The sequence below is a fragment of the Dermacentor albipictus genome, chromosome 8 (assembly GCF_038994185.2).
Source record: "Dermacentor albipictus isolate Rhodes 1998 colony chromosome 8, USDA_Dalb.pri_finalv2, whole genome shotgun sequence".
Lineage (NCBI taxonomy): Eukaryota > Metazoa > Arthropoda > Arachnida > Ixodida > Ixodidae > Dermacentor > Dermacentor albipictus.
Window position 1 is genome coordinate 130,091,963 of NC_091828.1, and position 27,011 is coordinate 130,118,973.

The 27,011-nt window shown below is 43.8% G+C and overlaps 1 protein-coding gene across 7 annotated transcripts; it reads left to right on the forward strand.

The window, feature by feature from the left end:
• The first annotated feature begins 610 nt into the window (after window positions 1-610).
• Window positions 611-26,756, forward strand: LOC135919095 (probable endonuclease 4). Of its 7 annotated transcripts, none has more exons than XM_070524450.1 (8): window positions 611-696; window positions 10,212-10,814; window positions 11,483-11,643; window positions 16,133-16,268; window positions 17,033-17,128; window positions 19,523-19,654; window positions 19,722-19,826; window positions 21,613-26,756. In XM_070524450.1, the coding sequence occupies exons 2-8, from the start codon at window positions 10,232-10,234 to the stop codon at window positions 21,789-21,791; spliced, it is 1,392 nt and encodes a 463-aa protein (XP_070380551.1). In that variant the 5' UTR covers window positions 611-696; window positions 10,212-10,231; the 3' UTR covers window positions 21,792-26,756. The 7 variants fall into 7 exon arrangements, with proteins under 7 accessions (XP_070380551.1, XP_065308890.2, XP_065308889.2 ...); XM_065452818.2 differs by lacking the exon at window positions 611-696 and adding an exon at window positions 9,314-9,463; XM_065452817.2 differs by lacking the exon at window positions 611-696 and adding an exon at window positions 9,524-9,686.
• The last annotated feature ends 255 nt before the right edge of the window (window positions 26,757-27,011 follow it).

Here is a 27,011-nt window from a genome sequence, read left to right on the forward strand (position 1 = left end):
CCCGAAATTAAGCGGTCTACCTCCCCCCTTCCTGCCCACGCCACCCCTCCTCACACACACTCCTAAAGCGCTGCCAAATCAATCTGCAGACTTGACAGCTATTCGGCGCTCAACATTTTGCTGCCTTTTCCACTCCTTTTGGTTGGCGGTTGTTATCGGCATCTCCAGGGGTGTGAAGGCTCGTTTTCTCGTCGATTCGGTGTCCACGCGATTAACTCGATATGTGTTCAGTTGTCATCATATATTCAACAGTCGCGCGCATCACTGTTGCTTCGTTAGTTCAACTTTGTTTATTTAGGCGAATCCAAGGACCAGGGAAGGGATTCGGTTCGTAGTAAGCTGGCCTGTATGCTCGTGGAACGAGCTGCGCTCGGAGAAAACGCCAGTTGCGTTTAACTTTTCATTTTGCTTCATTATTTCCTCGAGTGACGGCTCGCCTCGACGCTTGCAGATCCCGGAACCATATACCCGTGATATGGGTTAGATAAGGTGGCAAATAGAATAATGCATGACAGTGTCCAACCCTGCAATAACAGTTAAACCCATAATCAACATGACTGTAAGACGTTGCTTTGTCTGGTTTTTCCCTAATGTACAGTACTTTTCGTTCAAAATTGGCAGCTGGAAACAAGAGTCGCAAGGAATTGAGAAATTAAGCGATTTACTAAGGAAGAGAGCAGAGGAACAACCAAACAGGTATGAAAGGCGAATATTAACAAATTTAACCACTGTTTGTGGAAATATTTATGGATCAACATCTGTTTAGTTTAAAAGGAAGTAGAGAAAACGGAAAGTGGAGAATAATTATGCGTATTTTGAATAACGCTTATACAGTTATCAGTCGAGCCGCCTGACGTAACCACTTCTCTGCTGTGCTTACGTAGGTGTTTTTGTAACCTCATCAGACCTGATGTAACCTGATAATGATAAGAGGAGGAAGAGTAAGCTTTCGCCGTTCTTAAGAGACCCTTTAATGTTTAAGCAAGCGAAGCACGTACAAACAGCCATAAACAGCCGCTATGGCTATCGAAAGTCTCAAAATCGGCAAAAAAAGTGCGAAACGACGCCATAGAGAATTTCTTTCTCTATGGCGACGCTGTTGCATGAGGCTCCACCTGCTCAGCGCTTGAATAAAACTGTCTAATCTTTTGTCATGCTTACATATTTTCACTTGAAAGCAATCTAATGCACAGCTATGTTTTTTAAACAACATATATTGAATTTTTACTTGCGTTTTGTGTTGCGCTCCCCCTTTGCGGGCTGCAAGTCGCAGCATGCTATCAATGTGCGCCAGATTTGAACCGGCGAGCGTGCGCGCTTCAATATTTGCGTAGGAAACCTATGAAGAATCGATTTCCGTGCGCTCCATTTGTGGTGCTGATTAAGCTACAGGGGGCTTCACGAGTACCCCGTCAACGCAGCTATACCCTCACCTATTCCGAAACATGCCGGCAACTTCCGCACCGTGTTGTCCTTCTGTATTTGGTTGAGGCTCTCCTGGATCCTCCCTGGCAATGCCTACGAAATTTTGACACCTTTAAGGCACCTTTATCTCAAGGTCGCGTTGTGAGGTACAGAAAATCGAAGCCACTGGTCGCACCGTCTCCTCGTCGTCTTCTTCTACATCGCTTCTTCCACATCGCTGATACATCGATGCCGCTAATCACGCCAAAAAGAAGGCACAGTTAATTAATATATAGATAATTAAATGACTCGAACCCACGACCTTTGGTGTGAATTAGGGCGAGTTAAGGCACAGTTAATTACTATATAGTTAATTATATAGAACTCGAACCCACGACCTTGGGTGGGAGTCTAACCCTGTACCTTTGGTGTTAATTAGGGCGAAGTTGATTAACGTTCAGTTAAGGTAGCTTTAATTAAGGCAATGTAACCAATGATTTTTAGGGGGAGAAAACAATTAGAAGTAACAACGCATTCGAATTAGAGTAATTCGCCCTCACCCCCTTTGGCGTATGCTAAAGTGAGTGTCAATTTTAAGTTCTAGCTGTTTTCACAATCACTAGAAGCGCATGGCTTGGAGACATCAAGTTCTAGCCAGGGCCTTGAAATGTTTTGACATGTATTTTTTTCAACCATACGTCTTCACAATGGCCAGTGAGTATAGCTTAGAGACATCAAGTGCTAGCCATTTTGAAGATGTCTAAACTGTAGCTTGACATAGCTCCAGCTGTTTCTAGTCTGCTCAAGATGTACCAAGCTACCTAGTAGCCAACTTGTGCATCGTGGATATCTCTGTGTTTATCTGATGCTGTTCTTTCTTTGCACACCGTACCGATATTCATATTCTGTATCTATAAATGTGGTCTCGCTATATCGGGAGAGCACCAACACCGCCGGCGCCAGCACCGCGCCACATGGCCAGCAAGACCACACGTGATGCAGATGGGCCGGTTGTCTGGCGTACGCCACGGATTGTGAACAGGTGTCAAGGTTTGGGTGCATAATGCTGAGCAAGGCGTAGAGGCTGCGGAGGCGGGCAGAAGCAGCTTGTGTGCGTAGATGTAGGCGGAGGTCTTGGACTGGCGACGACGGCAGTGCGCGTGATCGGAGCCGGCGCTGGAGGTGGCCGATTAGCGAGAGGTAGTGCGTCACTGACTTGTTCGTCCATGGCCCTCGGAGTTCCGGACTCAACGAGGATTCAAACGACTGGGTAGCAGACAGAAGTGATAGTTGGCTCGCGACTTCCTCTCGAACGAATCGTTTGAATTGGTCGAGGTTCGGTGAGTAGGTGGTAGCAGCACTGGAATTGTCGGTTAGGGCCGAAACCGTGTCGTCCGGCGCGACAGCTCGGCGCGTCATAAGGCGTTGTTTGCGAAGCTCGTTGTAGCTCTGGCACAGGGTAATGACCTCGTCAACCGTTAATTGATTTTTCGGCAAGAGCATTTGGAAGGCGTCATCCGGTTGCTATGCCTTTCATTACATCTTCTCAGTTTCGGGCATAACGGGATTAATACGCCTGCAAAGGTCAATTACATCTGAAGATATCAGAAAGACTTTGCCTCTACTTTCTTATCCGAATTACGGCTGTAAATGCGAAGTCAACATATCCGTTCCCAGTGGTGGACGTTTCTTGGATCGGCCCGGCCTCAGTAGCTCTGCGGCACGGCGCTGCTGACAATTGTTGAAGTTGTGTTTCACACGGCGTACGAGCAACGAAGTGTGATTCGTTTTCTACGGAGCAAGCGACGAACGCCCGTCGAAATCCACAGGGAAATGCAGCCCACTTATGGGGTGTTAGATATGGAGCTGGTGCCTGCGATCACTTCGAGTTCCCCAGACCACATCGGATTGCAGCACAGCTAATTGAGGAATGCAAAAGCAGGAAAGCGCATTCCAGAGAAGCGGCCGAGCAAACAAGTTCAAGGCAACAAGTTTACGTGCCAACAAGTTCGTGCGCCGCCGGGATTAGCAGGTGGGCATCCAACAATGAAGCAGGTGCAGCCCTCCCCTTCTCATTGTTCGAGGTGCATTGCCAGTCTGCGAGGCAAGACTGCAGCAAGCCGCCAGGTGTGACACCACGACACGGGCGCCTACCATTGGCTGAAAGTGGCGTCATCGGAGTGGACTCTCCCATTGGTCAAACCTGACGTGACTTGCAGTGCTCGAAGGGTTTATAAGAAGCCTTCCAGAGAGACCTGAGCATTCTGGGACGTTCCCTGATTCCCTGTTTCTCCTCTCTCGAACTTCTTGCCGCGGGCCGCAGCGTCCGAGTTGCTGCCGGCCCGTAATGTCTGTACGCCTGTTACTGGACGCTCACCTCCTTGTACATAATGTAGAATAAATCCCTCCCAAGTTTGTGGTTTACATCCCGGAGTCCGTCCTCCAACCCCTACATCTGGTTGGCAGCGGTAGGATCGCCTCCGAATGCATCAGCTGGTGGCAGCGCTACAGAGAAACCTTCGTCGAGAGAGATCCTAAGGAACCGGGAAGAGCGAAGAAGAGAGAGCCTTCGTCGAAAGAGGTCCGAAGAGACTGGGAGTATCGAAGAAGGAGCGAGCCTTCGACCCAGGGAGTCCGGAAGGAACCGGGAACAGCGGACAAATGAACCGGATGGCAGGGTGCTGCAACCGTAAGTGAGCGCGTGGTTTTTTTCCTTATGATTCGCCAGACTCAAAGGTTGTGTGTTCAATTTTGATAGTTCTGGGAATCGGGAGTTTGTTGCATTGTGTGTTTGCACAAATTAATTAAGGAAAACAGTTTTAACCACCTGTCGGGGCAGCTGCCATGGATCTTAGAAGGTTGACGAGGTTGGACTTGTTGTTGGTGTGCGACGATTTGGGAGTTGAGGCGGACGAACGGATGGAAACGCCAGCTATCATAAAGGCGATTAATGATAGTGGCAATGATGACAAAAGCATTGCGCTTGCTTGGGAAGTGATACAGGAGCCACGGGAGCGTGTGCGTCGTGTACGTTTGCGAGAGCGTCGTGAGCTTAGGAGTGAGCGTCAGCGTGAAGAACGCGAGAATGAACGGAAGCAGGAGCTTCAGGAACTTACTCTTAGGTGTGAGCGTCACGGACGTGAGAATGAACGCGAACGTGAGCGAGAGGAAAAGTATGAGAGAGAGAAGGCAGCACTGATCAAAGAGATACAGTATTGTGATCAGTTAATGGCACAGAGACAACGGCTGTCTGAGAATTCTGTAGATAGTACAGAGCGAAAGAATGAGGAAGCATCTAGCAGGTTTTCGCCAGAAGCCGACGAAAAGAGTAGTGCCTGTGAGATTGGCTGCCGATTCATAAGTGAAGGGAAAAGGCTAGCTGCTAACGATGTCTTAGTGGCAATAGAGGCCGTTAAAGGCCAGAGTGAGAGCGACGAGGTGCTGTGCCAACAGATGACTGTGGAGACAGCTAGGCCAGCTGCGAACAAATTGGCACAGTTACCGCGTGTGTGCGTCGCTGGTAATGTTAGCGAAGTTGCTAGCGAAGAAAAGGGTACTTCTGACCCGACAGAAGCGAGCACCCATGTAGAGCCTGTGCGTGCAGAAGTGAAGTGCGAACTGAGCGATGCAGTTGAGAGTAGTTCTCGGGATGGCGAGCTCCGTAGTCCACGAGAGAACAACTGCATTGTTCAGGGATCGGTGCGGCTCTCCGCCAGTCTAGGTAGCCTAGAGAGGGATGATTCAGTTATTAATCATTCGGACTGTGCGCGTGAGACAGCGATCGATACCGACGGGCTGTGTGTCGATGCACAGCGTGCGCTGGGCAATGTAGTAGAGGGCAGTTCGCAAGAGTGCGAGTTGTCTTACTCGAGTAAAGCCTGCTGCATTGTGCCAGAGTCGGTTGAGCTGTCCGCCAGTCGAGGCAGAGCGAGTGTTGATTTAAGTGAGAATCAATCAGACTGTGCGGGTAAGAGACCGATCCGGGCCGACGAAATGTGTACCGGCCAGCACGAGGCACGAGAAGGCGACATGAAAACGAGTGCAAAGAGAAAGCGCCGTAAAAAGAAGCGCAGTAAAAACCGAAAGTCGGTAACTAATGAGGCGCCGCCAAAGATGGCGAGAAACCCAAATGGGCAGGGCGCGAGGAAAAAGATGCGGTCGTCTCGGACGATGTTGACGCATCGAAAATGGTCGAGCCACCGGTCAAAGGGGGACCGCGAAGAATGTTCTGCGCGGACGCGGACAAAGGGCACGGGGCAGTTAATCACCTCGTCGTTCCGTAGTTCTTCTCATAGCTCAGCGTGCAGTTCGAAGAAACGCAAGGTGGCAGGACGAGACCAGGTGGGGAGTAGCGACGCGGTCAATCGAGCTTGTGTTGAAAGCGGGGCGCGGGGACGCAAATTGGCAGGAGACCGTAACGTCTTGGGGGAGCTGATAGTGAATCAGCCCTTTTGTTGTCTCTCGGCAGCCAGAGTAGCTTTCAGACCACGTCCACCCCGGGTTAGACTCAAAGTATGAGTCAGACGTAAGCGTTTGGAAAGGGAGGCGAAGAGCCCTTCCGTAGAAATGGAGTGTCTTGTTTTTTTTATTTTGAGCATCGGAAAGTTTTTCGCGATTTGAGACTAGGATTTCTTTCAATGTGTAAGGTTTGAGCTTTGTCTGTGTTTTCGTTTGAGAAGCTCCGTGATTTGAAAGATGAGGTTTATGTAAACATGTAGTCTCGCGAGATGCTCATTAATAAGTAGATAGGCTTTCTTTTTTTTGTGTGTGTGTGAGTAACCTGAAGGTCAAGGTTATCGTTGAGAGGCCTATCGTAACGCGCGTGTGTGTTATTTAACCTTCGTTCTTTTTAAGTGTTCTTGAATTTTGTAAGGTTAAGCGCGTAGTTTTCAGTGAGTGCATAAGTTGCACGGAGAAGCGTTCGTAGTTCCATTAGCGCGTGTCCTGTGTGGACGGAAGGAAGCAGACTTTATGACTGGGTTGCTAGTGTGTGTTGAAGGCAGCCGTATTCTGACTTCTTTAGTGAGCGTGCGTGGAAAGAGTTAGTAGAAGACGCATCATTTTAAGAGTTCTGCGGAGTGTGTAAGTCCCGCGAGTTTAATTGTTCGTTTATGTCACGTGTCCTGTAGGACTTTCAGGACAGAAACGTGAGTAAGCGTGAATGAAAAGTTTGCCTACAATGCAAGTACGCGTTCTGTTTAGTGACCACAAGGCTGGTGCACTTGTGATTACGTACTTGTGAAGTTGACCAGATTGTTCAGTGGCACCATTACGTGCGATAAGTACGCCACTGCGATAGATTGGAAACATGCTGTTCGTGTGGTTAGGCCACTTAAGTTATGTTCGGCTGTTTTCATTTGTTGTTTGCATCGTCAACGACCCTTTTGTTTTGCAACAACAATAGTACTCTGGTCTTGTCGGCAATCGAGGAGAAATGGATAGCTGTTTGGAAGGGTGGTTGGAACTGTTGTCAAAATTGGGGAACTAAAAGATCAGGGTTCATTTTGACGCAGTAACAGCCTGGCGAGTCAGGGGCGAAGAGCCTGCGCTTACACGTGGGGCAGCGCTGTGTTGTTTTGTTTGTTTGACGTTTGTTCTCCAGGGCCAAGGATCCCGAAGTTCGTCAAACGTGGCTCGACCCCAGTACCCTGCAGCTTCTATCAGCGTTCCTCATGGCCAGCGAATTGATTTCACCGGCCATTCAGAACAACCGGGGCGAGGACGAGCTGTTAGATATGGAGCTGGTGCCTGCGATCACTTCGAGTTCCCCAGACCACATCGGATTGCAGCACAGCTAATTGAGGAATGCAAAAGCAGGAAAGCGCATTCCAGAGAAGCGGCCGAGCAAACAAGTTCAAGGCAACAAGTTTACGTGCCAACAAGTTCGTGCGCCGCCGGGATTAGCAGGTGGGCATCCAACAATGAAGCAGGTGCAGCCCTCCCCTTCTCATTGTTCGAGGTGCATTGCCAGTCTGCGAGGCAAGACTGCAGCAAGCCGCCAGGTGTGACACCACGACACGGGCGCCTACCATTGGCTGAAAGTGGCGTCATCGGAGTGGACTCTCCCATTGGTCAAACCTGACGTGACTTGCAGTGCTCGAAGGGTTTATAAGAAGCCTTCCAGAGAGACCTGAGCATTCTGGGACGTGCCCTGATTCCCTGTTTCTCCTCTCTCGAACTTCTTGCCGCGGGCCGCAGCGTCCGAGTTGCTGCCGGCCCGTAATGTCTGTACGCCTGTTACTGGACGCTCACCTCCTTGTACATAATGTAGAATAAATCCTCCCAAGTTTGCTGCTTTCATCCCGAAGTCCCGTCCCCCAAACCCTACAGGGGGAAGGTGTCTCGCTTTGAGAAGTGTGAGGTGGTGGTGTTTGTTCTGAGTTCGCAAAAGGCCGTTAAAACTTGCTTGGCAAGACTCCACGACAATGCAAGGTCACGTGTGGCAATCGGAACCACCGACAAGCTCCGGTTATTTCATTGGGAGAGTCTGGACCACCCACCTTACAGTCCGGACCTCGCCTCTAGTGATTTCCACATTTCCGGTCAGCTGAAGAAGTTCCTGTAAGGACAACGATTCACGTGCAACGATGAAGGCAAGACAGCAGTCCAACAGCGGGTGCACACTGCAGTCAGCCGGACGAGTTCTACCACAGGGGCACATCAAATCAGCGGTGCTAGCTGCGATGTAACAAATATGTCTGAACCGGTGTGGGGACTATGTGGGAAAATAGTGAGAGGTACGTAGAATAGTACGTATATTTATAATTACCTAGGTAATTTTTACCTTATTTGGTACAAATGTACCCTATTTTGACAAATAAAAAATAGGGGCAAAAACTTTCAGATTCGCCCTCGTAGCTGGTGAAGTTTTCATCCTTTTGCTAAGCGCGACCACGTAAGCGTTGCTCCTCGTCAAGCTTGCGCACAGCAGGGCGAACCAAAGACTTCTTTGAAAGCATTCTTAAATGCTGTCCAGATGTTGGATTCATGATTCTGGAACCAGAGATTAGCGACTCCAGAAAGATAGGAGATGACGTTAGTCAGTTTATCGGCGTCATCCCATTTGTTATGCGCACTCACGCAGTCGTATGACGAGAGCCAATCCTACAAGTCATGACCGCCGGTGCCGCTGAAGACCGGAGGATCTCGTTGGTGTACGGCACCGGAGCAGACGACAGGCAATGTCTGGGGAGTATCGGCAGTATCGGGCTGCCCGGCGTCCTCCGTCATGTCAGAAACGAAAGAGAGCGTCAGCCTGCGGAGCTCCCGGTCGGGAAAGAGACCATCAACTCCACAAAATGTCGAGAGGCGTTGGTTTAACTAATGATGTCCTCAGAGAGTAGAGTACCGTAGAGAGATGTCATACAGCTCTGGCGTCCCCACTACGGGGGATTGGCCAAGAAGCCGGCGGTTAAACCTAAACGTAATGGGAAAACGTGTGTGTTTTTTTAAAAGATAGCAAGCTAGAAGGTAACATTTTAATCAATGGAATGGAATTTGTAATACAGGCAAAAGGCCTCCACCAACTCGTCGTGTTTCTCGAAGCACTGTATACTGCTTGTTCTTCTCCAATACAATATATATACGTACCAGTTTTGTTTGTTATATTGCTCGTACTCGCAGAGACGGCAGTGATGTGAAACGCCAGGTACGAACTGAAGCAGCGGGCGAAACGAGCAAAATACTATGCTTTCCAGGAAACAAAGAGCAATGACACATGTTTCAATCTTGATGGATAACTAGTGGACTGGATGACAGGATTAGGGAACAAGCCATCACAGCGGGAGAAAGGGTCAGATAAAGGAAAAGCGGAGGGAATGGAACACTGCTAACAAGGGGTTTGCAGCGCAAGCGAAGCGCCAAGTGCACAGAGAGGTGGCGCCATCTGGTTTCGTTGTGACAAACGAAACTTGCCGCGCTGAGGTTTGGTACTGTGCGAAAGCGCACGGAAAGGGGCCGAAGGCCGCAGGTCCCAGCCGCATGCGCTTTTTGGACCAACCACGAGTGGATTGAGAACTTGAAGCACCGGACTGATACATTGTAGCCGCTGCTGCCTCTGGTATGGTCGTTATCGTCACAGCGTGTCTAACCTGACCGCAGCTTTCCGCTTGTTGTATTTTCGCGGGCTGCCTGGGCGGCTTGTGTGTTTTGGGCGAAAGGCGCAAGGTCACGACGCCGTTGCGCCGAGCGGCCTTGCGGCCGATGGTTTCAGTGCCGGCGGCAGGACATTCGTTCGAGGTTTTCCGCGCAACGAGCGAGCAGCGTGCGAGAGCGCCACCTCGGTTGGCGGCGACAGTCCCTTTTTTTATTTATTATTTTTTTTAATCGCTCGGTCACAATGATTTGTGGTACCCTGGTGCACTGCCACGCACGTTGCAGGGCCAAGCCGCTCTTTATCATTTTGTGTGCGTGTGTGGCTTTCTTCGGCGCTTTTTAATCTGCAAAGCGCGTCAAGGCATCACATTTTTCACGCTGGTATGGCCTGGGTAATTGAGTGTACGATGCAGTCCGCTCCAGGTGTTCTACGCGCAGCCATTAGAGTGTGCTAGTTAAGCAAATGCTATAAAGCTAGTCTCTGCCATGTAGCCTAACCAGAACGCGCAACACTTGCGCTGTGGGCGTGTCGGACATGCAGGTTCGTCGAAATTTACTGACTTTTGTATAGCCATCTGGCGCCATGTACCTACCAGAACACTTGTCATGCGGTGTCCAGTGTCTAGTTTGTCAAATTAAGCTATATGCCCTGACGATAGGTGATGTACTATGAGCATTTCTTCATGGTTTCCTTTTGTCACTTTTTGCTGCAGGGTTTATTATAAAAAAAAGAATGTCTCCACGGAAGACGAGGTCCTCAAGCCAGCAGGCTTCAGCCGCTGCGACACCAAAAGCAACCCCCAGCAAAAAGTTGACAAAGAAATCATCTGCTCAGAATGGCCACAAGAAGTCGCCACAAGACAGCACCAAGACAAATGCTGTGCCAGCTGAAGAAAAGTCATCCAAGAAAGCAGTTGTGACAAGGACTCGCAAGCAACAGACATTTGTTGGAAAGAGCTCAAAGCCACCGAAGGAAGATGTAAATGTAAACCAAGAGACACCTGCCAGCACCAACAAGTTGCCAAGCAATGGATTTGACAGTGATGTTACTGTAAAGGCAGAACCTCAAGAGGCAAAGAGTCTAGACAAAGCTTCTAGCACAAGGGCTTCTCCCTCAAAAAAGCTGCCAACCCTTGCAAATACAGTGCCTTGTCCACCTGTTGCAGTGAAGCGTTCACCTTCACCTGTTGCAGCTGATGGTGCTGCAGGTTTGCCCAAGAAGAAGAAGACAGATGGCTCAAAATCACTGGCTAAGGTGTCAAAGAAAGGAACTGCAAAGAATGCAAAGTTTGTTGGAGCCCACATGTCTGTGAGTGGTAAGTTGATGTCTAAGTATGCAGGCCACAATCTTGCACAACCGATGCTATCTTTTGTTGGTACCTCATTAGTTCATACTGCTTGCCAATCTCGCAGGGTACTTGTACATATTTCAAACATTGCTTTGCACAGTAGAGAAATCTCTCACTGCCTAAGATAGCTAAAAAAAAGTCACGCTATCAAGAAACTAGCTTGAAACCTTACATATAACTTCTTACATTCCTTGAACATGGCACCTACACACTTTTTAATAGCATAACATGGAAAAATAGGGACACTTGTTGCTTGCTTGGAAGACTGCAAATTACATGTCCATAAGTTATCCACACTTTTGACCGGCCAACTAGCTGCTTTAATTGCATTGAGGACACTGCCGGAGGAATTGATGTCCTACTCATACTAAGCATTGCCTGTCTTATTTTATCATTGTGTACTTTGACAGTGCAGGGAGCAGTTTGGCTGGCATTGTGCATGTGTACACAGGGTTGGAGATTAATTAAACCTTTTATTGTAAGTCTGTGCTCGTGTGACCTATTCTCCTATTGGAGTCCTGTGTGTTTTGTGCTGTTTGGCTTTTTAATGTTGTTCTTTCAATAGCACAAGCTCCTGTTGTGGGAACAGCACTGCATCTTGTTACTTCAGTTTTGCATATAAATTGCCGTTTCAGGTGGACTAGAACTAGCAGTAAGCAGAGCTGTGGAAATGGGAGCCAAGTCATTCGGCCTTTTCTTGAGATCACAGCGCCAGTGGACTGCCAAACCACTCACTCAGGAGGCAGCTAACCGCTTCCGTGATGCATGTCGTGAGCACAATTTTGCACCCCACCAGGTGAGTTCATTGTATCATTCTATAAATTGTGAATGAGAAATGATCCCAGATGGCTCTGTTCACAGTACTTTTAGCCACATCTTGAAGACAGTGTGAAAGAAGGAAGGAAAGTTAGACTTTACTCATTCGGGGACTTCAATACTTCAGGCTGATCACATGTGTTCTACTGTGTTCCACACATAGCGTGCAATGCTGTGCAGGCTAGAGCAACTTTTCACCCATCTGCTTTCACAACCATAATGCATGGTGCAGCTTGGCCTCAGTAGCCTTTGTGCCATTAAACCCCAACTAACCAACCAGCAACCATAATGTAGTGTATGTCACATGACAACAATAGGAACATGCTATATAATTTCACGTAAGTTACAGTCACAATGAAGCAAATGCCTCATAGATGACATTACACATATCCTAATAACCACAGAAAGATTAACAAAGTGACATGTTTGTACGGCCATGCTTATTGCACAGCATCCACACCACATCATCTCCATTTGCAAACAAAACGTTCCTTCCATAAAAAATTTATATTCTGAGGTTTCACATGCCAAAACCATGATATAATTATGAGGCACGCTGTAGTGGGGGACACTGGATCAATTTTGATCAACTGGTGGTCTTTAGCATGCACCCAATGCACAGTAGATGGATGTTTTTGCATTTCGCCCCATTGAAATGCAGCCATCACAATCGGGACTTGATCCTGCACCCTCAGGTTTAGCAGCGCAACGCCATAGCTACTACACCTCTATGGCAGGTAGTTTATCACATGCTGTAAGCTCAAGACAGACAAACAAACAATATGTTATGTGATGTCACAATAACTCCATGTGTTATCATTCTAATGTATCAAGAAGGTATTAAAATAAATTGTAGATCGAAAGCCAATTAACTTTAAATGTGCCGAACTATACATTTCTGCAAGTGCACTGCTTAGATAAATTTTGCAGCATTGCGCGCTGAGTATGAAATGGAATGCAGGCAAGCTTTAGCATGCTTATAGTTGGGTACTCGAGTTCATTGCCATTGTGTACTGCAGGAATGCTCACATGGCTTTCTGCATATATGATGGGTGAGACTAAGTGCCCGGAACCTTAGCTTCATTAAAGAAGCAATTATCCAGTCAGGCAGCATTATTCATTCAATCAGGAATAGTAGCAAAGCGCCTGCTCGATAGCCTTCTTGAAAATGCACTTGGTGCACATTGGACGTTTAGTCATTCCGATGTGATAGCAGTATTAATTGCTAAGGCTACTCTGGCCTACCCAGAGCCAACAACATGTTGCAATTTCTTTAGAGCTAGTGAGTACATGCATTTATGGGAAGAGAAATGTTGCATTTATTTCCTGGGCACTGTTTGTAGAAGTTGAACATTGCAGAAATTTCTCTCAAAATGTTTCTTGTAATGTAAGTGAGTTGTTTGTATGCACATTGTAGTAAAGTATTGTGAGCCATAGTACAGTGAAAGCATATAAAATGGCAGATTTGTATGTGCATCATTCAAAGTTGACTTCCTGCTATGAATCAGTGTTTTTAAAGACTCTAAAAGTGAATATTAAATTGATATGCACATGTTATACTACACTTTCAGGCAGCTGGCAATGTTTATTTCTCACAGCTTAGTTGTTGAGAAAGAGACAGCTTAAAGGATGGCACAGTTGTACAAATCAAGCTGCCCACAAAAATTTACATTGGAGTGCTATGCTCGACGCAGGGCCACTACAGCATCCTTGTAACCACCGTGTGGATGAGGCCACCCATAATGGTGTAGTATACTGTAAACCACCATCAAGAACTAATGCAGCTACAATGCTTTGGCCGCTGGTGTACAAGCCCGCACTGGTACATTGGAGCTCAACAAAGTTAACCAGCACTCCATAGCTCAGATCTGTGTCTGTAACTCCGTCTTCTGACTGAGATACCACAAGTTAAAGCAAGCAACACTTCTGTGCTGCTTGGTGCCCTACGTGGTGCTTAAGAATGCTTACTCAAACCACATTGGAATGGCTGACAACTGCGCACGTGACTATGATGGCTGCTAGAAGAGGATCAGGCATTTCCTCTGCAACTCCTGCCACTACAGTGCAACTAGAAATAAGTTCTCAACAATGCTAGATAAACTGGACAATTTGGCCTTTTCAGAGGAAAGAACCTTGGTACACTGGTCCAGACCATCCTCAACACAGAAGGAATTAAACTCATTGCTTCATATTTTCAGAATATGCGGGCTTATTGATAGATTTTAGTACTGCATGCCAAATTGCCTATGTACGTACTGTTTATACATTGTGTGTGTATGTGAGAGAGAACAAGAAGAGGAACTGTGTGTAGGAGTGTGTGACTATTCAAAACTTTAGAATCGCGAATCGAATAGTGTCATACTCGATTCAGACTTTAAATCGAATACTCACTGTTCATAAATGCAAATATATTTCAAATACTTTTAGGACATTTCACATCAACTGCATCCCAAAAACATAAATTTGGAACAATAATACAGTTAATTTTCACCCCTGTGCCACAGCATAGACATAAAACATGAGAACTTACATAGTGGAGCAGGCTATGTTACTTAAGCAGCCATACTCTACAGGCTGTACAGTGATTATTTGTACTCTTTTAAAAGTCCTCACCATGTGAAGAAACTACATGTTTGCTCTTAATGCTCTGTTTGTGCTTTTAAGAAACTGTGCTTCACAACATACCATGTAATGACAGAAACTTGGCTATGGTGTTGGGGATGCTTAGCACAAGATCGCGGGATTTAATCCCGGCCATAGCGGCTGCATTTCGATGGGGATGAAATGCGAAAACACCGGTGTACTTAGATTTAGGTGAACTATAAAGAACCCCACAAATTGGTCCAAATTTCCGCAGTCCCTAACTACACCATGCCTCATAATCAGATGGTGGTTTTGGCGTGTAAAACCCCATAATTCTTTAATGCGGAAACTTGCCAACCTTAAGAATATGCGGATGTGAACATCGTTTTGTATTAGTTCTGATAACAACTATACATTATTCAAAAACTATTCGAGCAGTATTCAATATTCAATTCAATTTGCTTCTTGCACTATTAACACCATTTGCATGTTCGTATTTGAGAATCTGGTGGTTAATTAATTTCAAGAAGAGCAGGCACGCATACAAAAACAAATGTGTGTGTGTGTGTGTTTGTGTGTGTGTTCACATGATTTCTTCACTTATAAGAGCTCTATTCTCAGTAAAAGTTATACTTTGGACATCTTGTAGCACAGATAGATCACTTTATCTTAACCTAATGCTTGCCTTAGTGCCACTTCAGTGAGCATTGATAGTGTAAAACTGCAGCTCATTTCTTGCAGCTGCCTTCAGTTCTCGGCGATTCTGCAGCAGGACTAGCAAAACAGTTGTCGTGATATAATTTTTTACTGCAATTGCCACTTGTTTTTTATACTCAAGCATTGTGGATTGAATGATCTCGTGGATTATGCCATATGTTTAGATAACTTGCAGTGCAGGTCTTAGCAGACAAGGAAAGTGGGATAACCTGCCATGGTGGCATAGTGCTGCTAAGCCCGAGGGGGCAGAAACGAATCCTGGCTACGGCGGCTGCAATTTTATGAGGGCAAAATGCAAAAACGATCATGTACCATGCATTGGGTGCACATTAAAATTCCAGGTTGTCAAAATTAATCCGGAGTTCCCCACTATGTAAGCCTCATAATCGAATCATGGTTTTGGCATGTGAAATCCCAATGGTGTGTTTAACAAGCATGAATTTACTGCTGAAGTTTACTTTGAAGTCGAGCCAAGAAGTTGTGACACTTAATGGCAAGCTCCAGACATGTTGGTATCCTATATGACCACTACACCTTATGTGGGCCTTTCTCTTTCACTGTACAAATTAAAATAATCTCGGAATGATTGTTGAGTCAGATGCAGACTGTGGGAGCAGCACACCATATGTCTGCACAATGCTAAGATGATTGAAAAATTTTATTGCAGTGATAGTTCAGTAATGGCAGAATACAGCTGTGCTATAGCATTCTCAGCATCGTTCTTGAAAGTTTTGTTCAATTGTTTTGTTGCCATTGACTGTAATGTTGTTTCAGTGTAGGGTCTGTAGTCTCTGCTGTCTGTAGGACACAGTCACCCAGCCGTTAGCTGAAACTAAAAGCCTAATTGCATACTTTGTCGTTGACACTTTTCTTGTTTAATAGATGGCTTTAAAGAGGCCTAACTTTTCATTGCCTAATTTAAAAAACGCCTTGTACAGGGGGTGTAAAAAAATGCAAGTCATGCAAAGCAACTGCAAGCTGGCCAGGTTGGAACAGATTTATCTGAAAAAAAAGAAAAAGTTAGGTGCAAAAAAGGCATCTGAGTAACTACTTGTTTTTGATAATGGAACCTAAAGTTCCAGGGGTGCTAGCAGCTTCAGACAATAAGCTAGCACGTGTGCAATTTGTCATGAAAAAGAACGTCTTATTCCTGCTTCAACTTAAAACAGATTCTGCCGCATGGATCATACCTGCTGAACTGTGGCTCCCCAGATCCTGTTGTTCTAGAAAAGAGCCGGGCAACATTGGTTGATGAACTCAAGCGTTGTGAGATGCTTGGTCTTGTTTACTACAACTTTCATCCAGGTGTGTTCACTATCACTTCATTACAATAACCATGTAGTCTTGTTATAGCTTAATGGGATAACAAATGTACGGGACAAACGGAAGGAAAAGGTGAAGTGCTGGCTTTGAAGCAAATTTGATTTTGCAAAAGGTAATGTGTAAAGGTGCAGGAAAGGAGAGAAAAGAAGACAAGCAGGTAAGATACAGAGCAACAAACAGGCACCAATTATATGGTTGAAGAAACACAATTTCCTCAGAACGCAGCAACACCAGCGATGCATTCGTTCATGCAGTATGCTTCAAGTAGTATTCTGCATGCACATTGGTTCCGATAATGCCCTAGTATCTTGCACTGATTAAGCAATGCCTCACAACCACACTGGGAGCAATGTGCTACAAGGTGGCTGCTACACTCCAATTGGCATGTTCCCTGAGGCGGTCGATGATACACTGCCCATTTTTCCCAATACAGCAATAACTGCATGAAAGGAGGATGTCGCACACTATATTATGGCAGCAGTCAACAAGATTTTCTTGTGTCTTTCATCACAGCTGTGTTGGCCAGTATCCTTTCTGAACACTTTGTGGGAAATATTGGAAAATTTAGCAGTCAGTGTTTTATCTGTTTCTTTCTTTTCATCCTGTCCCATTCGCTGTTACTCTGTCTACCTGTAACATGTACTATAACTAGCTCAAGTTAACACTCTTATGCAGTTTTTACAGTGAAAATAGTATGATATATTAAGTTAGCAAGTTTGGATAGACAAAACAGTGTGATCCTGCAGGTTCAACATGTGGTGTTATTAGCCGCGATGCATGCATGGATCTCATTGCGGAGAGCATCAACCAAGCACACAAGGAGACAACATATGTCATATCAGGTGAGGCGGCAAAGTGTGATGCATAAGGGCAAACATAACTTTGCTTTTCTCACTGTCAGTTAAAGAAATCAACATCTTTGCTACAATGTCTTGTAGAGGTTACATCAGTGGAACAATTGGAGCTTGCAGTCATTTGTACGTCAGTGATTTCTTTCTAACTCATTAGCATTGTGTGAACAATTGCATTTGAATTTTTGAATAGTGAAATAAACTTCCACGCTCACTTCAGAGACATTCAGATTTTGGGGAATTCATTAGTACTATTCAACCTTACATGGAAAGAGATATTATTTGATCACTTACTTGGTACTATAGCAGCCTCTTCCAGAGGACACCTTTCGATCAAATCTTGTTGAGAGTGATGCTAACATTTGAGGCATAATAACAAATTAATTTCTATGTACAGCCAACTGTAAAAGTTCTTGGAGCGTGGAAATCACAAAAAAGTTACATTTTCTCGGAATTTCACTGTACAACTAGGAATATAGGTTAGAATGTTGTGTGGTAGTCATGGGAAAAAGTATCCACTGACCTTTTCGATTCAAGGTTATGCATCATTTGTGACAATTTTATTTCTCTTTCTGTGGATTCTATGCTCCAAAAACTTTTGTTGTGATGATCTAATTTCTGAAACATTTGCAAGAGATCTTAAAGAGAACTGGTGCTTTCCAACCTGCCTTCTTGACAGATTTCTAAAATATTGCCCGCAGCTGGCAGCACAATTTTGCTTCAGTTCAGGTGGATTGCTTAAAATAAAAGGACAATACCTGCACATGAAACTGCAATTTGCATTTGACAAAGTTTGCACAGTTCCACAAATGAACTTTTGATAGTTCCTATAGGCACTTGTTGCAATTTTGGAGTTGAAGCAAGGTACCGCCGAAGTTTTGTCCACTTAGCAGAAATCCTGAGATTAGCAAAAATCCTGAAATATCTGCGTGCCCGCCATCCACCCCCGAAGTGGGACGAAGTGCATTGGTGTTCCATTCAAAGCTTTTTCAAAAAGCCCTGCTTAAATACTGCAAGCATAACAAAGAGTAAATCAAATGTATTTGGTTGAGTATCCTAAGAGGAAGCTTCGGCTCGGTCCCAACTCCAACGCCGCCTATTAAGATACATGTAAAATGCAGAAATGCTCTTGCATTTGCAAGATAAAGGTAAATTCTAGTGACTGTTGGGAGCGTACTTCGATTTAGGGCCTGAATTCTTAAAAACAAATTTTCTAAAATTGCTATTTGAAGAATATAGAAGCACAAAGTTTACAAATTCGTAGCTCTGCACCTAGAACAGATATCACAGTTCTGTAAATGCATTCATTAGAGTACTTAAAGCGGACGAATTTGATATGTCTGTTTTTGTCTTATGTGAATTTTTAAATTATATACAAGGGTTTTGCAAAAGTCCTACTTGCATATTAGTAATAAATTTGAGAGCCATGTTTAATACATCAATCTTGTCCACTTTAGATGTACTATTAAATGCCTTTTACATAATTGGTGTATCTTTTGTCATTGCTGACTTACAGAGTTGTTAACTGTATAATTTCATTTTCAGAAAATTTGCTATTTTTAACAATTTTATTTAAGCATTAATGGCCTTGATTGAAAATTTGCTACTAACAGTCACTAGGTTTTCACTTCTTTTTTAAAAATGCAAGAACCCTCATCAACTTTGGTGCATTGGTTGCCAAGAAAAACAATTTCTCCTTTCCCTTGTATTTACGTAGGAGCCCCCGAGCTAAAGCTTCCTCTTAAATGTGAATGTCTCGTACCTGTTACTCATTATTTCTCACCAGGTACGCCCTATGAAAATGTTTACTATGAGATAGAAGGAAAGCACAGGTGGTATTTAATTGTGTTTTTTGCACTGTGGATTCTGAACAAATGTAAGTTAATTATCAGCCAGTATTAACATTACATAACCATATTACAGTATTAAGATTCTACAGAATGGCACTTGTAGATTAGGCATTTAGTAGAGTGTATACACTAGGCATGAAAAGTTTTAAGAGACATGAGTTCCACAGCAAGTACGAGTTCTCGCTAATTTAATGAATCGCTGTGTAGGTTGCTAAAGTTAGCACACGCAGAAACTTTGAGAATGCTGGTATTACAGGAATTCAGCTTTTTTGTAAATCCTGTGTTTCATAATCTTTTGTGGCTAACTATACCTGCATGTCTGTCTTTGTTCTGTTTTTTCACACTGCAATTTTGTGATCATGATCCAGCTGCCTGACAGTCCATTCTGTTAGACTAGAAAAAAAAAACATTTGGCAGTGTTGTATCGCTTGTTTTGGTTTATCAGTTCATTGGGCACATGGGTGTTAGCCATCTCTCTGCATTTTGAATCGCATCTCTCATGCAGCTCTGATATGCTGTGTACTCTTTGTCTTAGTCATTGAAAACATGTGCAAACAAGGCAATACGCTTGGCGGCGACTTCCGTGAACTGCGTGGAATCATAGACAGAGTGAAGGACAAATCAAGGATCGGCGTCTGCCTGGATACGTGCCATGCCTTTGCAGCAGGTTAGTCTCTTAATATAATGCTACATTTCATTTTGAGACCCTCTGAACATTGTATTTGCAATTCTAGGCTATGACTTGGCAACGCAAGAAGGATTTGAGAAAATGATGAATGACTTTGAATCTATAATTGGATTGTCGTACCTGAAAGCTCTTCACTTGAATGACTCAAAAGGCAAGTTTGTTTTCAGGTGCCTGCTCTGCTGTAATTGTACTTCAACACTTATAAGTACTATAAAGTTTGTGCAATGATGTTTTGCCACATCAAGTAATTTGTAGGCTACTCCACACTGCAGGAGTTTGCACGGTGAAGAGTGCTATTGCAGTTTCCTCATGCAAAATCACTTTAAAGGGCCAGATAAGGCATACAGACATGCCACATGCAGGTACAGCTAGAAGGCACTGTGATTGTAGTGTGCTTTTTGGGTACCCCTGTGACCACATCTGGTTGGTGTTGTCAATTAAAGAAACTGGCATGTTGAGGTCGGGACTTGCAGAATACATATTCTGCTGCAATTGGTGCCTGACCCCCCATTGGGAGGCCCTTTTATTATGAATATCATATTATGGTTTCCCAATAGTTTCAATATAGGTTGTGACAATGCTAACAGACTTGTGGATAAGTCACACTAGACTTTCCCAGACATTGGAAACAGCACCTGTGCAAAGCACATGTTTATGTGATCAGGGCCATATTCTCACATTCGGAGTGGCTAAGCAGTCGTGTGGCTGTTTCTTGTGCAGTATACACTGCACACGTGTAGGCACCACGAGCATAGATTGAAACTCAAACAGGGTGGAATGGCAGTTACGCATAATTATGTTGAAATATGATGTGTAATCACTCTCGAGGCAGTTTCTATGCATGAAGTATAGTCCCAAGTGTGCATTTTGGAGTCTGTATTGCACCACCGTGATAAATGCAGATTAACTAGGAAATGGAATAATGCATTCAAGTAGTTTTGGGATATCTTGCATTTGAATTTAGGCCGATAGTACACATAGGTGCCTTGCTCAATCACCTAATTTAGCCCAAAGCATGGACACTGCTGGCATAGCTATAGCAGCATTTTTTGTGTACTGGCTACACAGTGTTGCTGCTACTACTACTACTACTATTACTACTACTACTACTACTACTACTACTACTACTACTACTACTACTACTACTACTACTACTACTACTATTATTATTATTATTATTACTGGCACATGATTGTCATCTATTTACTTGCTGTAAGCAATGTTTGAATCCAATGATATTGTGTCCTTTCACACAGAAACAGAGATAAAGCATTTGATGCCAGTGCTTGTAGCATTTTCAGTTGAATTCTTGAGGGTGAAATATGCATGTATAAAGAAACAAATGTGCACAATGGCACGCTAACCTGGCAAGGCAACTATAAGTCAAAGAACTTTTTAGCTCACTATCTTTACCTTTTAAATTATTTTAGAACCTTAACATGTGTGACCATGATTCAAACACTGCTCTCTTGGAAGTGTAACCCAACACACTATATTAGCTGGCACCTCATAATGTCTTGGGTGAGAGCAAAGGAGTCCCTTAGTTGCTGCACTAATATGGCTGTCCTAACATTATCACTCATGAAAGCTTCATTAAATTTTACTTATTGGCACTGACATATTTCTATGCTGGTGACCTCTATCCTATGATAATTAGCAAAATGTCAGTAGTTTTCAGTGATGTACAATACAAAACATCTGATGTTCAGTGCTTTACTGATCATGGTGTTTTATATACCTACGTGTACTTTATGATTAAAATGTTTGGCAGGCAACAAAGTTGGTTCATGACAGCATTTTGTGAGCACATGCCTGTTTGAACTTTGGCTATGGCTAAAACACATGCAGTCAGTTAAAAATCAATTAGATCAGCAGTTCCTAGGAGATAAAAAATATGCAGCACAGCTTCTGAAGGTAAATCGCTTTATTTATTTTAGGAAAAGTCTGCAGCCACTTGGACCGGCATGAAAACATTGGGCATGGAAACATTGGCTTGGATGGATTTCGCCGAATTATGAATGACCCTCGACTTGACCATCTCCCTATGATTCTTGAAACTCCAGAGACTGACTATGGTGTCGAAATTGCACTCCTAAATGGGCTTTGTTCCTCATAAGTGTAGTAGCAATCATATCTACCTCAAGCGGTCTTGCCATTGCACAGAGCAGGCGTCATTAAAATAGCATCTTATAAAAGGAGCTGAAATGATTTTAAGGTTGTGAACAGGCTATAATAGTATCAAGTATTCTGCAGGTAAAGCAGAAGCAACTTTTAAAGAGTTTAACTACCAAGCATAGGTTATTTTAAATATGTACTCAACGCTGCAATGCCAACTTTTTTGCAATAATGCTTCCCACTTGTTTTGCAGCGATGAGGGAAAGGTGCTGGAATTTACACTTTGCAAGCTTAAATTGCCAGTAAAATATTTCATGAGTGATAAGGCAGTAATAGATTGCTTGCTCAATGAGGGATGATCTTATGTTTCAGCAAAGGAAGCTATGTAATCAAAACCTCAAAATCATTTTAGCATTCTTTTGAACTACTGGCTATGTAGTGACCTGATTGTTCTTTTCCGAGCTGCAAGAAAGACAAAACATGTTGCTTTGAAAACACAACCAGAAGTACACCCGAGCACAGCACCACACATCCGTTTCCAGTTGTCTATAGTCACGAAAACCTTATTTTTCTTAGCTTAATAGCCTTTTATTGGCATTGTTCCTCTCCAATTTGCCTAGACTTGAACCTTCCAAACTTAAAAGAATGCCTTGATGATCATTGTGAGGCCTACCATTTGGGAACAGCTTTCTTGTTTATCCCGATTATACTAATTGCATGCTTTCATATCCTCAGTAACGCATTACCAAATGCCATCGGTACAGTTTCATACATGTAGATTTTAATGCAAGAAAATAGGCTAGACTGCACAAAATAACTATAATAATCACCGATGTGGATTAAACATCAGTCAATTTTAATACAGCAATACAGCTCTTCAAAATAAACGATGCAAATGGGCTGCGAGCAGTTTGTGTCCCCTAATCTAAACCTTAAATGCCATTCTCAAATGGACACACCAGTAGTCATCCATAATTTTATGTGCCCTCCAAGGTGCTCACATATTAAAAGAAAAAAACTTCAGGTTTGTTTTTTAAGTACGACATTACATATGCTATACATTCAATAGCTTCAAGCAACTTGCTGCAAAAGAAAACACTAAAAAGCAGCCCTGATGCAGAGAAATGCGCAGTTTCAAGCCACGTTTTCTCTATCGGAGGGTGAGATGCACCAGTAATAAGCCACATACTTTTCTTTAGTGTATCTGGAAATATTCCATGAAATGAAAGGAGTTGCTTCACCATATGTCGCCATTATTACTGCAGGGATTTATAGTCAATGACAGGTCAACGGTACAGAGCCAAGAGGTCCTCAACATGTATACATGCGCCAGCACATTACCTTGTCCCGACACTCCTTACCTTTACCCTCTGTGTCCCCATCTTTAGCTTCAAGAGGCGCTTCCTTGTCCTCATGCCCTGCCATGAGAGCTTTAACATTGTCTGTATTCCTTCACATGAATGGATCTACCGAGCCATCCGTGGCAGGCATAGGTGGGCAACCTCACAAGGTTTTGACCTCGTGAGGTCAAACTCGACCTCGTTTTGTTCTCAACCTTGCAAAGTAAGGTGAAGTTGAAAGTGTGAGTGAGGTCACAAATTCTTACCTCAAACTTGTGGATGGGTTTGAAGTTAAGTGCAGTCAAATGCTAAGTGAGATCGATTTTACAAATGACTTTACTGCAAGTAATTTTGCGTATTATTTGAGCCACCTTTGTTAGTGGCTAACCTATGTTAACATGATAATGTAAGTTTAAGTGTGGAGGGTGGGAATTATACATTGTAAATCACGCACCCAACCTTGAACTCATGACATCAAGTTAAGTTTAAGGACTCGATCTTGGCAACGAGGCTGAAGTGAAATAGCTGCCAACTGCTGAAAGTTGAGGTCTACTAAAAGCATTTCAACCTCAGAGTTGAGATTGATTTAGAATGAGGTAGTCAAATCACATTGGAGGAACAGGTGAGGTCGAGCCTTGTGAGTTCATTTGCCCAGATTTGAAGTCACCTATGCACACAGCAAGAGAGGAGGGGGGAAGTCGGGAAAATCCCTCTTCGAATCGGTTTTTGACTGTCCTATTTGGCTGTGAGGTGTATTCATTCTCATCACTGCAACTGGTGACTTCAACTGTGTGTCGCGCGTGTGGAAGGTGTGTTTGAACTAAACTAGCCAGAATATTGTAATTTCACCCCATTCAGACAGGCAAACTTATGGTATAATATCTGACTGGTCATTTCAACGCAACCTGGCAGTTGTACTAGAGTTGTGCAAAAAAAGCTTTGAAGCTCTGCACTGAGGATAAGTGGGTCAGACAACATGAATCAGACTTAATTTCCACAACTTTAGCATATTTACACTCGCACATTAGTTGCTGGCTTACACAACCTCTGGAGTGCTGCCAGAGTGGCCTAAAATGACCATACAAGTGTGCCATTAGTGCCACTTTGAGTGCACGTCGCTTCACTGAGAACCATTTGTGGAAGCTGGGTGATGCAGGGTAAAACAAAGTGTAAATTGAAATAGGTGTTGAGGAGCATCAGTTCCTATAAAGACTACTTGAATAATCATTACTAATTAAAAATGAGCCACTAATGTTGCTTTCTTTATAATGAGAGACGTTATCCTAAAAAAGTGCTTGGACAGCAAACCCTATCACACCTGTGGACAATTTCTTTAATTCACTGTGATACTTGCAAGGCAAGCATGCAATAACTGCAGCTACTGAAATTTAGCAATGTAAGTGCAAGACAGTTAGCTGATTGATACAAATGCAGTTAAAATTACGTTTGTACAAAAATACCAAACTACTCTCTCTCATTCTAGCTGCTATTGTTTATTTTCCCAAATGCTGTTGTCTTGGCGACTGTTATAGGGGCCAAGCTCTTTGAAAGAGCTGCGTGAAGCGAGTTTGCTGAATGCATTAAGTCATCAAGTGCACAGTGCAGTGCAATCCACACACTTGTGTGATACCTTCTAGCTGACACTTATACCAAGTGTCATTCGCTCAAACTGACGCTAAATTTGTCTGTCTGACAGGGGTAGTATTCACTTAAATAGATGTATTTTTATTTCATTTAGGAAGGTTGGCTTTTAGTTGCAGTCTAGGATAAACATTGTGATCGTGACAATTTTGTTATGTCACACTGGTGCTCCTCATATGTACAATGCAGTTAGCTCACCTTATTTGTCACTGTTTGGTCAGCAGGAGGCGTTCAGATCACCTGAGTAAGCTCCTGCAGTTGCTATGCCATGTGCCCTGGTTTGGCATTGATGTTGTGCCGTCTGTAGCAAAGCAATCATTCATGCAGCTTTCAGCTCTGTCGGGGAGAGTATTGAAAATGTGGTGGTGATGTTCTGGCACTGCAAAAGCGCTCAGTGGCGAGTTTCTCTGCAGAAAAGTTTGTTGTTCCTGTTCGCACACAAGGAACAGTTACAAGTATGGGACCAGTGATGAAAGCTGGTGTGAAAGACAAAGGGTTGCCTTTCCTCTGTATTGGTTGGTGTGTGGTGGGTGAGGCAATTAACAGAAGTAAGCTCATCAGGGGACAGTTTTGTTTAAACAGAGTGCTCCCTAGTGGCATTATTTTTTATGCCTGCAATGCCATCAGACCACATGGTAAAGATTGGGTCATGTTGGTTTCTATTAATTTTACCTTTGTAGCTATAGTTTTTGCACAGGAAGTCGTAGCATATTCGAACAGTTTTCTGTACCATTACTGCCAACACACCTTTAGCCACTTATGCAACATTCTTGCTTGCCTTCTTGCAACCTCTGGATATGTGAGCATCGCCATTCAGAATACTTTGTTGTACAACCCTCATTAATACAATTACGTTTTACTCTGTGTTTTGTGTATATAGTGCATCATCCCTTTATTTTCCTATCCATGGTGTTCATAAGTGGTTTTTCTTCTTGGGCTTGCAAGTAAGGGGGAGAAAGTCTCCTTGAATAGTGGCCTGTCTACAACCACACTGGATACCAACAAGACACATGAGAGACAGAACTCAGGAGTGGAGTGGAAAAGTTTGTTGTTTTCCTTGCCCAGAAGGTGTTGCTCTTTGAACATGCATTGCTTTGTCTTGTCGTGGGGCTGTTGCAGCAGTTGCATATTCACTTGTGCCACTCTGAGATTATATTTTTGTTAAATGTGCCCTCCTGCACATAGCTTTCAGGACAGTGGTGCAGTGGAGTGTGCATTTGTGTAGGAAGAAAAAAAAATGTGAATAGCTCCTTCTAGTTCAAGTTGTTGAAATTATATATGTAGCACTCCACTGTGCACCACTTGTCCCCTTGTTGGTCGTTGTTATGGTCTCCTTGTTTTAGCCAATTATCAAGCAAATGTCAAGCTCTAACGACTTTTACTGTATACTTGCACTTTTTGTTTCTTTGGACATGCCGCTGTTTCACTTGCCAGCACCTACCATGTGTAATAGTAGCATCCTTATTGTTCTCAGTGAGGTATTCTCTACACTATGATACATAGTAGCAGTGTCTCACAGTAAAGTGGCAAGGCACTGCACCAACTGCAAAGAAAAGAAACATTTTAGTTAAAAGAAAAAAAGGAAACCTTCAATTGGGTTTGGATTGTCTTTGATCCGTGCTAAGATTGCTAAAGCATTCCTTTGCCTAATCAAACAAAAAGCATCAAAACTGCTGCTACATAAAAGAGGCAACAGGCAACATGCCCTTTTTTGCCCCCCCCCCCCCCGCCCCCCTCTTTTTCTGTACAAGGCACTTCTATCACCCTTATTTTTTTTCTTGCACATTTTGACTTTCATGGTACTTTTGCATTTCTGCCATATCACTGGATCGTTCTATCTTCATGCAGTACCTGCCCAACGCTGTACACTATTACTGAGGGGGTAAAAAAAAATTTTAAGAAGAATGTTTGAACACATCTAAAAATGTAGCAAGACTGCACAAACCTGACACAAGGCCATTAAAACAAGTTTTCTCTAAACATACTTTTGCAAGTGTTTTTATTGTGCGTTGCCTGTAGGAGGCACAAGGTTGCATTGGCAGGCACGAGAGTGCCAACTTGATTACTGTCATTAATGTACAATGTTTTGCGCACTCATTAACCATGTTGCAAGATGATGCTACCAGCGTTTTTGCATGCATCTGCCTGTGCTATGCTAAATGTCACGAGTCTCTAGCGTAGTGAACTTTAAGCATACTGATATAGATGTCTACCAGAGGACCTATATGCAACATTATGGC